Source organism: Motacilla alba, chromosome 27, assembly GCF_015832195.1.
Source record: "Motacilla alba alba isolate MOTALB_02 chromosome 27, Motacilla_alba_V1.0_pri, whole genome shotgun sequence".
NCBI classification, from domain to species: Eukaryota; Metazoa; Chordata; class Aves; order Passeriformes; family Motacillidae; genus Motacilla; species Motacilla alba.
The window spans coordinates 3417369-3430994 of NC_052042.1; the positions used below are offsets into that span (position 1 = coordinate 3417369).

At 44.3% G+C, this 13626-nt stretch overlaps 1 protein-coding gene across 1 annotated transcript; it reads left to right on the forward strand.

Moving 5' to 3' along the window:
• Positions 1 to 886: 886 nt before the first annotated feature.
• On the forward strand, positions 887 to 13626 carry LOC119712037 (DNA topoisomerase 2-alpha; the record flags this gene model as incomplete). The annotated part of the gene is made up of 26 exons (XM_038162843.1): positions 887 to 949; positions 1264 to 1407; positions 1571 to 1661; positions 2075 to 2138; positions 2577 to 2722; positions 3323 to 3420; positions 3714 to 3926; positions 4124 to 4297; positions 4494 to 4595; positions 5005 to 5142; positions 5248 to 5386; positions 5668 to 5825; positions 6204 to 6329; positions 6768 to 6878; positions 6970 to 7075; positions 7457 to 7566; positions 8301 to 8393; positions 8855 to 8969; positions 9271 to 9392; positions 9987 to 10135; positions 10446 to 10677; positions 10806 to 10940; positions 11038 to 11238; positions 11797 to 11992; positions 13209 to 13300; positions 13486 to 13626. Coding segments are annotated over exons 1-26 (3429 nt in total), but the record flags the coding sequence as incomplete, so codon positions are not given.

A 13626-nucleotide genomic window follows, 5' to 3' on the forward strand; every position in this document is an offset into this window, starting at 1 on the left:
TGCATGTCCAGGCTCTGTCCAGTATCCCTGTCCAACGGGTCCCAGTGAATCCTTGGCGCTTGCCCAGTGTATAGCAGTACCCCAGTGGGCTCACAGGGTCTGTCCGGTGTATTGCAGTGTGTACCCGGGACTTCCCAGTGTATCCCAGTGTGCCCCAGTGTATCCCAGTACGTCCTAGTGTATCCCAGTATGTCCCAGTGTTTCCCAGCGTATCCCAGTATGTCCCAGTACATCCCAGTGCGTCCCAGTGCTCCCAGTATGTGTGTCCCAGTGCATCCCAGTACATCCCAGTGTGTCCCAGTACATCCCAGTATGTGTGTCCCAGTACATCCCAGTATATCTCAGTATGTGTGTCCCAGTGCGTCCCAGTGCATCCCAGTGCATCCCAGTACATCCCAGTGTGTCCCAGTACATCCCAGCGTATCCCAGTACATCCCAGTACATCCCAGTGTTTCCCAGCATGTCCCAGTACATCCCAGTGTATCCCAGTATATCCCAGTGTACCCCACTACATCCCAGTGTATCCCAGTATGTCCCAGTGCGTCCCAGTGCGTCCCAGTATATCCCAGTACATCCCAGTGTGTCCCAGTATGTCCCAGTGCATCCCAGCGTGTCCCACCACTAACGGCAAACAGGCAGCCTCGGTGCCCTCCCTCTCGCTCCTCTATTGGTCAATCCCGCCGCCCATCTCACCGCTCTCCCTCCCGACTGGCCGGTTTGAACGCGCGGTGCTGCCTCTGATTGGTCAGAGGGCGGGCAGTGCGCTAGCAGTGTGCCCGCCCCCGCACCGCGATTGGCAGAGCGCGGGGCGCCGCGAGCGGGGATTGGCTGCGCGTTTCGGCGGGACGAGCGGAGGTTTGAAGGGGACGTTGGCGCCGCCATCGCCGCCTCAGCCTCTATCGCCGCCGCCGCCGCCATGGAGCTCTCGCAGCCCCAGTCGCCCCTCCGGGTACGTCCTGCGACCGCTGCCCCCGCCCCTGCGGGGCTTCGTGATCCCCCGCCACACCGTCCCCTCGGGGTCTCGGGCACCCGCAAGTTCTCCTCCCGGCCCCCCTCAGCGTCTCCCCGGGTCCTTCGCAGCCCCCCTCGGGTCTCCTTCAGGGGCTGCCCGGGCTCCTCTCTCGGCCCTTTCCCCAGCCCTCCCGCTCCTCTGCGATTGCGGTTCTCTTCGCGCCCCCAGCCCCGATCCCGTTCCTCTGCCCGGCCCGGTCCCTTCGTGTTCCCTTTGTGCGCCCCTCACGGCCGCTGCCTGTGCCCCGACAGCCCGCCAACGAGAACATCCTCGTCAGCAAGCCCGATGGCCCCAAGAAGCTCTCGGTGGAGCACATCTACCAGAAGAAAACGCAGCTGGAGCACATCCTGCTCCGGCCAGACACCTACATCGGCTCCGTGGAGCTCGTCACCCAGGTAGGGGCAGGGGGGAGTGGGGCTGAGCCCCCCGAGCACCTCGGAGAGTCTTTAGCAGCTGTTTACAAAGCACAAAACATCAGCTTATCAATCACAAAACAAACGGATTGCACAGAAGAGGGTGTGTACCTGGGCACTTACAAATTCCTTTTTTTTTTTCCAGCAAATGTGGGTTTATGATGAAGGCATCGGCCTCAACTGCAGAGATGTGACCTTTGTGCCTGGCTTGTACAAAATCTTTGATGAGATTCTGGGTAAGCTGACATCCATTGAGTGAGTGAGTGACGGGTTATTAACGGGGGTTGAATGGAAGAAACTGGAACTAAACATAAATTATCAAGAACTTATTAGCACTGCTTAACAGCAAGCCATTAATGGGAAACAAACAAAAATAAAAAATTGAAAAATCCAATTGCAAACCTGATTTCATTCTGCCCAAAATTCTCCCTTTTATGTCAATGGTTGCACTGGAGGAATTCAGAGGTCGTTTCCAACCTTCATAACTCCACGATAACTCTTTGTAATTTGCAAAATATTTTCATGCTGAGGCGATTATTAGTAACACTGTAGTGAGTTTTTGTGTTCGTTCTACTGGAAGACTTCATAGTTCATCGTTTTCCCTTGATTGAGAACGTAATAAAAAACCAATATTCTCTTTCCTTTCTAGTCAATGCCGCAGACAACAAGCAGAGGGATAAAAACATGTCGTGCATTAAAGTCACAATTGATGTGTAAGTTTGGGTTCATTGCTGTTGGTTGCCTTCAGCTGTTCTGCAAAGCTGAGGTGGCACTGCGGGACTGATTTGAGATAACCCAAATTTAATTCACCAGTTGTGAAAGCCTTTCTCTCTGCTCAGTGCCCTGCTCTCTTACAGAGGGCTGACTGGGGAAACAGCTCTTTTGTTGTTGTGGTTTCCCACCTCTTCCTCTTCCTGTTCATCCTGATTGAGCACAGACAGGGGTTTGGTGTGTGGGTCCATGTCAGAGCCAGCGTGTGCAGATCTGGGCATTTCTGTGTTGCCTGTCCCCCCTCTGCTGGCAGCTGCTGCACTTGCTGAGCACAGATTTGTTCCTGGTGAAGTGGTGCCTTTCCCCAGAGCCTTTTGGTGACTTCTTTCACAGCTCAGCCACTTGCAGCCTTAAAAACAGACTTTTCTTTCCCTCCCCAGGGAGAATAACACAATCAGCGTGTGGAACAACGGGAAAGGTATCCCAGTTGTTGAACACAAAGTGGAGAAGGTCTATGTGCCTGCTCTGATCTTTGGACAGCTGCTGACATCCAGCAACTATGATGACAATGAGAAGAAAGTCACAGGTGAGGAAGGCTCTGCTAATATCTCTGAGCAGCTCTAGGTGTGTGACCTGAACTAGAAAGGGCAGGAAGGGGGTCCTTGATGCAGTGTGAAAACTGAAAGAGGGGAAATTTAGGTGAGATATGTGGAAGAAATTCCTCTCTGTGAGGATGCTGAGGCCCTGGCACAGAGCAGCTGTGGCTGCCCCATCCCTGGAAGTGTCCAAGGCCAGGTTGGACAGGGCTTGGAGCACCCTGGGCTGCTTGAAGGTGCCCTGCCTACAGCAGATAGTGGGACTGGATAGGCTTTGGGGTCCCTTCCAACCCAAACCATTCTGTGATCCTATGAAAATGCTGTTCTGAATCTGTCAGTGAAGTCTCTGTGCTCTGTTTAATCATAATAACAGTGCAAACATGGGAACAGGGAAAATTGTCTTTGAATATTTTCTTAAACCCTAATTAAATCAAAGTTTGTAGTTGCATACTGAGCTTGCAGAATATGATTGCTTGTTGACAGTTGTCTTTGGATTGGGTGGACATTGACAAACTCCAGTCAGTCTTGCATTCTTTTAGATGGTTTTGGACAAAGAGAATAACACAAGTCTGTGTTCCTTCTAATTCCAGGGGGGAGAAATGGTTATGGAGCCAAGCTGTGCAACATATTCAGCACAAAATTTACTGTGGAAACTGGATGTCGTGAATACAAAAAGTTGTTCAAGCAGGTAGGAGCACTTTTCTTTCCAAGGAGTTTAAACCTGAGGTTTTCAAATGAGACCCTCGGGTTTTGTTTCAAAACTCTAGTTCAGTGTGATTGCAGTAAATTTGACCCACAAACAGTAATTCAAAGGAATAATGAAATTAGCAGACAGCATCAGAATCTGGTTTTTAACCAGAGGTTTTGTTTAATTTAAAGATATCTAAAACACATAAACCATCTTATTGCTTTTAAAAACTAAGGTGGTTATGTGTGTGTGTGTGTGTTTGACTTGCAACTCACCAAAGCTCCTTTCCTCAGACCTGGACAGACAACATGGGGAAGGCTGGAGAAATGAAGCTGAAATACTTTGATGGAGATGATTACACCTGTGTCACTTTCCAACCTGACCTGTCCAAATTCAAGATGACTGTTCTGGATAAGGACATTGTAGCACTGATGTCTCGCAGAGCTTATGATATTGCTGGATCCACAAAGGATGTCAAAGTTTTCCTGAATGGACAGAGGCTTCCTGTAAGTGAGCCTTGAAAACAAACACAAATACCTGCATTTTTTTTTGTGCCATTTAACCAGTGAGATTCTTTTGAGGCTGTTCCTGTCATCATATACAGCAAAGGAACAGATGCAGGAGGGATTTTCTGCAGGAGGATGTGAATTAAGTATTTGTAGGAGCTATTATCAACCAGTTGTCTGCTCTCGTCTGCGCGCAGGTGAAAGGATTCCGCAGCTATGTGGACCTCTATCTGAAGGATAAGGTCGATGAAACTGGGAATGCACTTAAAGTTATCCATGAGGAGGTCAATTCCCGATGGGAAGTGTGCTTGACTTTGAGTGAAAAAGGCTTCCAGCAAGTCAGCTTTGTTAACAGCATTGCCACCACAAAGGTAACTCCTCAGTGTGCTTAGCCAAGCTGGTGCCATATTCTGCAACATTCATATTCTTGGTTATTTGTAAGTGTAATTATGTTAGTGAAAAATACTTCAATGTTGCAAAGAATGTGCTTAAAAGTTTTAAATAGATATTTATAGTTTTGTGGGGTTTGGTGGCCTCAGTCCCAGGTCCTTGTCCCGTTCTCCTCAGGGTGGCAGACATGTTGATTATGTGGCTGACCAGCTCGTGACCAAAATCATTGATGTTGTGAAAAAGAAGAACAAAAACGGAGTTGGAGTGAAGCCTTTCCAGGTACAGTGTCAGAATTTTCCGGGTGGGGAGCACAACTTGAGCATTACTGCAAATTGTAACTTCAGCTTAATGCATAGCTGCATTAATTAATAACACATTTTTTGTTGTGCAGACAATATGCAGAAGATTGCTAATTATAGAAATCTCATATTGTCCAGTTTAAGCCAATTAAGTTCCCTTTGCAAGTCATAAACCTCACTATCTGTTAGATAACACCTCTTGAGATGGAGAGATGCCAGTTCCTTGACATCCCAAATCATCTTAACACTTCATGAATGTTCATTAGCTGTTGAAAATTAACAAAATATCGACAAAAATTCCAAACCCTGCAGTGCTGAGTGTTCCCTCCTGTGATTGACTGGTGAGCTGAGCCTGTACAGTGTGTGATCCTCGTTGTATTTAACTGCAGGTGAAGAACCACATGTGGATTTTTGTGAATGCCTTAATTGAAAATCCAACCTTTGACTCTCAGACTAAGGAGAACATGACTCTGCAGGCAAAGAACTTCGGCTCTACCTGCAAACTGAGTGAAAAATTCATTAAGGGTGTAAGTCCTGATGTACATGAGCAGTCAAGATGTCTGCAAAAATACTTCTGTCATTGCTGAGGCTTTTCCCACAACTACAACTTTGGATTGGGTTTTGTATTGCAGGCAGTTGGCTGTGGCATTGTTGAAAGTATCCTAAATTGGGTAAAATTTAAAGCTCAGAACCAGTTGAATAAGAAATGTTCAGCTGTGAAACACTCCAAGATTAAAGGTGTTCCTAAACTGGATGATGCCAACGATGCTGGTAAGTGTTTGACATCCTTTGTAACCAGTTCATTGAAAAACAGTTAAAACTTGTTCTTTGAACAAAAGATTTGTCTCCTAAGGAGAAGTGAGAAGAGAAAACCTGTCATTATAGTTTTACTCCCATTTTGCAGTCCCATTTACTATGATTATCCCCATTTACTGTGCGCAGTGCCAAAAAAAACTGCCTTAAAAGATTATTTATACTTGTTCAGTCGTGAATGTGCAGCCTTGGATTTCATTTCTCAAGCAGAAAACTGACTCGATTTTCTTCTTTTTTAGGCAGCAAGAATTCTTTAGATTGTACACTGATCCTGACTGAGGGAGACTCAGCCAAAACTCTGGCTGTCTCTGGTCTGGGAGTGGTTGGTAGAGACAAATATGGAGTGTTTCCTCTTCGTGGGAAAATCCTCAATGTCAGGGAAGCTTCTCATAAGCAGGTTGGTTGGAAAATGGTTACAGTTACGGGTTGGAAGGTGTGGTGTGATTTGTGCAGCTGCACCTGGAGCGCTGGAACTCCAAGGAGCAGTGTCTTAAACACCTGAGTCTTCCCTCAGCTGGAGCCTGCCTCACTGGTTAAGTAGGAATATTGATTAAGTCCTGTTCAGTGATTTGCCTGAGGGGATAATGTTCATGTTGTGGATTGGGAAATGTTTTGAATTATCTAAAATAATTTAACCATTAGAAATTACAAGTTCCTACACAGCAAAAAAAGAACCCAGCAGGACAGAACTCAGCCAGTGATTCACTTATGGATAACTTTATACTTTCATTTTGAGTCTGAAAGACAAGTTTTTGTTCCGTGTGATCTCTTTCAGATTATGGAAAATGCTGAAATCAACAACATCATCAAGATTGTGGGTTTGCAGTATAAAAAGAACTATGAAGATCAAGAATCTTTAAAAAGTCTTCGCTATGGAAAGATTATGATCATGACAGATCAGGTTAGGTTTATTGAAAGTTGGGAGAGCATAACAATTAGCACTTAAATAAAGAGATAGGAAGAAAATATTTCTCAAACTGCTGCTACAGTTGTACCCAATTCTCTGTGTTTCTTTTTCCCATTTTACATTTTTGTGGGTCAAAATGTCTTTTCAGCCACAAAAAAAGTAAAATGGTGAGTTACATCAAACAGCTAAACACTGTCTCTCCATTCTGCTGTTTCACAGTCCTTGACCAGTCCTTGACACCTTTTTTTCACCAAGAATACCTTTTCTGTTTCTCTTAATTTTCAGCAATTAACACATGGCCACTTTTTTAGAGGTGCAAGTTAATAGGGTCAGTTAGCTGGAATTACAGAGTCATTTACTATTAAGCCAACAATTGTCATTTCCATCATTCCATGATAAAATATGGTTTGTTTTGTTTCTTTTGTAATTCAGGATCAGGATGGATCACACATCAAAGGTTTGCTGATTAACTTCATCCATCACAACTGGCCATCTCTTCTAAGACACAATTTTTTGGAGGAATTCATTACTCCCATCATAAAGGTGAGGGCTGGGGGAGGATGAGGTGAATGACTGAGGATCCATTGCCCAAAAATGCCTTTCATTTCACAGTTGAAATGTTTGTCCATTGCAGGCCTTTAAAAACAAAGAAGAAATTGCATTCTACAGCATTCCCGAGTTTGAAGAATGGAAAGCCAGTACACAGAACTACAACTCGTGGAAAATCAAGTACTACAAAGGTTTGTAAAAACTTAATGTGGTGAAACTGATCCAAGCGAGAGCATTGATGATTTGATGCAGTCGATCCTGCTTTGCAGAAAGGATTTGGACTGGATGTCCTCCAAGTCTCTTCCCATCTATGATATTCCAATTAGATTTCAGATATCTACAGGAATTACAGACAAAATCCAAAACTACTACATGCCACTGCCCACTTCATTGTAATTCTTCTGACTTTTGTGATACATCTCTTTTTGAAGTAATTCAAGTTTTCAGCAAGTCATCTTCACACTGTATGTTCATATGATGCATCACAACAATTGAACATAGCAAAATATTTCTTTGAATTGGAACTTAATTTAGGCAAAAAGTCATTAGGATTAACTCTCCTGTCCCTGCAGGTTTGGGTACCAGCACATCAAAGGAGGCCAAAGAATACTTTGCAGATATGGCAAAACACCGAATTGGCTTCAAATATTCTGGGCCTGAAGATGATGCTGCGATCACCCTGGTAACTAACCCTTGATTTAATTGCTGACTTACTACCTTTGGTATTTCACCTTGTAGAGTGCTCTGTATTTTCTTTTGAAATGCTCTCGGAGGCCTTTGGGCTGGAGACAATCTCTGTGTTACCAAGGCTACAGCTGTAGTTGAACCAGGAGCATGGAATCTGCCCCTCAACCTCAGGGCAAGAGTACCCTTTTAGTGATGGGCTTTAAATATAGCTTGGAACAAACTAATCACTACAAACCAATTGACATTTTCAGACACAATAGTAAATATTCCTTCAACATTTTTCTGTGGATTCTGCTGCGGTTTTCTCCCAGTTAGATCTCCCCTTCCTCCCCCAGTGCAAAGCAGTGGATTAAAATAGTCTTTGTTTCTGTGAACTTCACCTTAGCTGGTCTTTGATTCTTAAATATTCAGAGCTTTAGGCAATATCAAAAAGTCAAGTTTTTCCCCAAAATAGTAACTTCTTCCCCTCAAATCTGCTTTAGTCTTCTGTTATTATATTAAAAATCTATCAATTTAAACCTAACTACTCTGTCTTCTACAGAGTGGTGGAAATTATGCTCTTAATATGTTTAGCTACAGAAGCCTTTTATTGCATTTCTCGGGCTCTTAAATCAGCCTGATTAGCATGTTGTTCTCCTGGGCAAGCTCTTCCTTTTTCTCAAGTGATCCAATAGTGCAGAACCACAGAATGTTCTGGAATTGAGTTACTTTTCATTTTGTAACATCCAGGCCTTTAGCAAGAAGAAGATAGAAGAGCGAAAGGAGTGGCTGACTAATTTCATGGAGGATAGGAGACAACGGAAGCTGCACGGTCTACCAGAGGTAAAAGGTTTATGTTTATAAGGAAACAGGTTTCCAGTCTCTGCCTGGGGCTGTTCTCAGCCTCATCCCAGCACACACAGCTCAGTCAGTGAGTCAGGTCCGGATTACAGGACGTTGAAAATGTGTCAGGATTTCGCAGAGCAGCTGCTTCTCTCATCTTATCAGTGTAGCCTCATTGTCAATTATCCAACTGTCAACTTCATTTTTAACTCTCATCTTTCAAGTTGCTGTATCAATAGGAAAATGGTAATTCAAACACAGGCAAATGAAGTCTTTATTTCCCCCAAAATGGTGGAAATAATGCATCCTGGGAAGCGTTTCCCTTCGCCACGCCGAGGGTGTCACCACTTGAGCTGTATTTAGCTGGTCTTACAAGGAGTTCCCATTTCAGTGAACTAACCAAGAAACTGATTAGGCCCTGTTAAAATTAAGGCAATCTTCTCTCTGTTTTTTTTTGTTAGGACTACCTGTATGGGAAAAACACTGATTACCTGACATACAATGACTTCATCAACAAGGAGTTAGTGCTGTTCTCAAACTCAGATAATGAGAGATCAATCCCATCACTGGTTGATGGTAAGTGATTTCTAAGTCGTGGTTCTGCATGATGTATCCCCAGAACTGAGGAAATGGCTGTTTGATGTCACATCAGAGCCAGGGAACCTGCTGAGGTTTCAGGGTCAGTATCCTGAAGTCTGTTATCTGCTGTCTAAGATTTTTTCATCTTTGGATGAAATGTCTTGTCCATTTTGTAGTATATTATTGCCAGTACCTTACTCAGCTGGTAGAGAATCTTTAAGCAGTTCTTGCATCTCTAGAGAGCCAAGTGCATCACATCACATGTTCTAACCACGAGGTCTTTTCTTTTTTCACACAGGTTTGAAGCCAGGTCAGAGGAAGGTTTTGTTCACCTGTTTCAAACGGAACGATAAGCGGGAGGTGAAGGTTGCTCAGCTGGCTGGTTCTGTGGCTGAGATGTCCTCATACCATCACGGTGAGGTAAGAGCCTGCCTGGGTGTGCAAAGCTCTTTAAAGGAAAGGCAAAAAGCTCTTCTTGTTGGTGTGAGTTATGATGCCTCTAAATCAGAATTAGATGTTTGAGTGTGTAAAAGGGAAGTTGCTGTTTAGCTGTTTCCACAATTAATTCTTCAGTATTAATTTAATCTGACATTGGTCACTCTGCCTCTCCTGTCTGGACTTCATGGGAGCATAGTTCATTCAAAAAAAGTGGAAAAAGAAAACCCTACTTAATTTGTGATGGACTTAGGCAGATGTTAATAACCTTAACATCTGTTAATAACCTTAACCCCTGCCTGGGTCGGGAAAAGTTAAGCACTACCACAAGGTTCTCTGTGGAGACTGACAGAATCTTTCACTGGAGGTTTCAAAGCAGGTAGACAGCAATAGATAGAGACATGGGTCATTAGAACATTTCAAATGGTCTTAGGATGCATTTTCCTTGAGTTTCCTCCAGTTTTTCATCAGTTGAGTTTATCCTCTGTGTCAGTTAAGTTCTTAGTGTGAATGTTGCCTTACTTTGTCCACCCCCTGAACCATTCTGCATTGCACGGCTTTGCACCTCCTTTATTGCAGGCTGCACTGATGATGACCATCATTAACTTGGCTCAAAACTTCGTGGGCAGCAACAACCTCAACTTGCTGCAGCCCATCGGTCAGTTTGGCACAAGGCTGCACGGAGGCAAAGACTCTGCCAGCCCTCGATACATCTTCACCATGCTCAGGTCAGCATTCTAAAGTTTTTACTGTCTTAAAGGACTCGATTTTACAGCAATTAAAATGAAAAACAGATTGGATTTTTCCCTTTAAGACTTTGGGCTATACTTGCATGCTCAGAGTAGCAACAGTTGAAGTGAAGTTCAGGTGCTAGGTTTCATCATGGAAACGTGGCTATCAGCAGAGAGAATATGGAAATGGAAGCAGAACCAAAGGGAGAAATCTGGGTGGGATAATAAAAATTAAGGAAGTATCTTTTTGCATAGAGGTCACGTTCTGTAACAAGAATTTGGGCTTAAATTCCCTTCTCTGTTCCAGTCCCCTGGCACGCCTGGTGTTCCCACCAATGGATGACAACATCCTGAGGTTCCTCTATGATGACAACCAGCGTGTGGAGCCAGAGTGGTACATGCCCATCATTCCAATGGTGCTGGTCAACGGGGCTGAAGGGATTGGTACTGGCTGGGCCTGTAAAATCCCCAACTTTGATATCAGGGAAGTTGTTAACAATATCCGTCGGCTGATGGATGGAGAAGAGCCACTGCCAATGGTAAATAATAAAATTAAAAACCAAATGTCTTGCTTGTTAGTTTATTGAGCTCATATTGAGCATTTTATGGGCATGCTTAAAAAAAGAGGCATCCACAGAAAGCTGAATCCAGTGTTTTTGCTCCTCAGCTTCCCAGTTACAAGAATTTCAAGGGCACCATAGATGAGCTGGGGCCTAATCAGTACGTGATAAGTGGTGAAGTGTCCATCCTTGATTCTACAACCATTGAGATCACTGAGCTGCCTGTCAGAACATGGACACAGGTAATAAACAGGGAATCTGCTCTGGGAATGTATCGTTTGCTCTTTAAAGCAAAAAGTGAGTAGTGGGGTTTGGATCTGACTTTGTTTCTTTCCTCAGACATATAAAGAGCAGGTTCTGGAGCCCATGTTGAATGGCACTGAGAAGACCCCTCCTCTCATCACAGACTACAAAGAATATCACACAGACACCACGGTGAGGTTTGTGGTGAAGATGACTGAGGATAAACTAGCAGAAGCCGAAGCTGTGGGGCTGCATAAGGTCTTCAAACTCCAAACAAGTTTAACGTGCAACTCCATGGTACGTGACAGATTTTGCTGAAGGAATTTCTTGGTTTAACTCAGACTCTGTGGACAGCTGCAGTCATTGCGTGAAACAAAAATCCTCTTTGGCAGTAACCTATTCACTTTGATTTTTCTGCTGTTACTGGTTTTAAATCAGCTTTCAAAGGTCAAGAGCCTGGCTTAGGAGTGGGTCCAGAGTAGATGGTTTGCCTGAAGGAGGCAAAATGATCTGAAATCACAGTTTGCAGAGCTCTGTGAGCCAGCAGCAGGGGCACTGAACGTCTGGTTCCTGACAAGGTGTGAAGCTTTGATGTGAGATGTTTGTCCTGCACAGAGCTCTAAGATTGAAGTAACCTTAACTCTTCTGCTTGTATTCAAGAACACTGAAATACTAAAATTGTCTCTGTGTCTGCTGTGCTCACAAACTGAAGTTGTTTCTAGAACAACCCTGAGATTTGATCATTTGTTGGTTAATAATTCAGCAGTACCATCACACCTGTGTTACAGGTAACTTTCAGTGGGTTTGGAATCGGCGTTATCATCGTAACACCCGTGTTCTTTCATTTTCCTCCAGGTTCTTTTCGACCATGTCGGCTTTCTCAAGAAATACGACTCTCCCCAGGACATTCTTAAGGAGTTCTTTGAACTCCGGCTCCGGTATTACAATCTGAGGAAGGAGTGGCTTATTGGGATGCTGGGTGCTGAGTCTGCAAAGCTGAGCAACCAGGCTCGCTTCATCCTGGAGAAAATAGATGGCAAAATTGTGATTGGTATGTTGTTCTTGGTGACTGGGGTTGTAACTGGGAGAACTGGGTGATCTCTTGAGCCCTGTCAGCACCCCCTCAGCCCCAGGCTGGTTTTTACAAACCACACCAGGGCTTATCTCTGTTCTTGTGACAGCTAAGAGGAAAATGCTTCACAGAGGATCCTTGGTCTGTGTATTATACACATCATAATGACAATGGGATACTTATGCAGCTTTCCTGCTCTGTGTTTGACAGTTTTTGAGAGAATTTTTTTATAGTTTAGCAATAATTCTCATTTATTTCTGATTTGGTAGGAGTCAGAGTTAATGATTTGTGGATTTAGAAAGGGGCAGTGATTGCTGTTAAATGCATTTTAAGAATCTGTACCTCTCTCCATTATCTTTGTGAACCTCTGCAAAAATACTCCAAATCACATTCTCAGTGTACTGGAGGTTTCAAACTTAGATGATACTCAAGCAGCAGCATCTGAGAATCATGAGCTAGAAAAAGAAGCAGATCTTTGTTCCCAGCATTCACATTTTTCAATCAACTTTTCCCCCTCGGTGTAAAAGCCAGGCTGTGTTCCGCTGCCTCCGCGGAGGATGCGGCCAGACAACGTGTCATAAGATGCTTTGTGGTTTGTGTCTGAAGGCAGCCCAGTAATCCCAGCAGCTCGAGTCTGTCTGACTGAACTCAGGAAGAGAAATAATTCCCCTGAAATGCATTTTCTTGGGTTTTTTTTTGTGATAAGTAGTTCCAAGGCTGCCAGAGCTGGTTTCATTTGTATTTGTGTCTCATGGTTGATGGCTTCTGATACCTTAAAAAGGACCAAATTCCAGCTGAAGCATTTCCAGTGGTTGAGCACTTGGAGCATAAACTATCAAGGGTTTCTTTCTCCACCTGCCTATCATGATGAAACCTGTTTTATACCATCATACCTTTTTTCCCCAAGCTGACAAACTACTTAAAGCAGGGGAAATGCATGTATGGAAACAAAGGAAAATATTAACATTGTTTTGGCTGGTACAGGAACGATACTTCCCTGACAAATCTCCTGCTAAATAGGAGTTTTTCAGGTGTTGTTCAGGCTCTTCCACATGTCCCAGCTGTGATGTGGAAAGGCTGGTTTGGAGCTCTGTAGGATTGCTGAGCAGCTACAACCACGGGATCCAAACTGTAAAGCTCATCTGTCGCTCCTAATGGTGGCACTGAGTGACAATCCTGAAATGTCTGTTTGCAGAAAACAAACCCAAGAAAGAGCTGATTCAAGTTCTTATCCAGAGAGGGTACGAGTCTGATCCGGTGAAGGCTTGGAAGGAGGCTCAGAACAAGGTAATGCCTCAGTCATCCTCTGAATATGCCCAAACTGGCCCCGAGCTCTGAGGCTTTGTAATCCTTAGAGAGGCCCAAGTTGCTTTTCAATTAGCTGGATTCAAGAGCTTCCGTGTTTGATCAGTAGCCCTACCCATGTGTGTCAGGGTTTTTGTTGACTATGTTTGTTTCAAATCCACATTTAGGATGAAGAGGAGGGGGAGGAGGAAGAGAACGACAAAGAATCAGCTGCAGCCTCTGGCCCAGACTTCAACTACCTGCTGAACATGCCCCTGTGGTATCTGACCAAGGAGAAGAAAGATGAGCTCTGCAAGCAGAGGGATAAC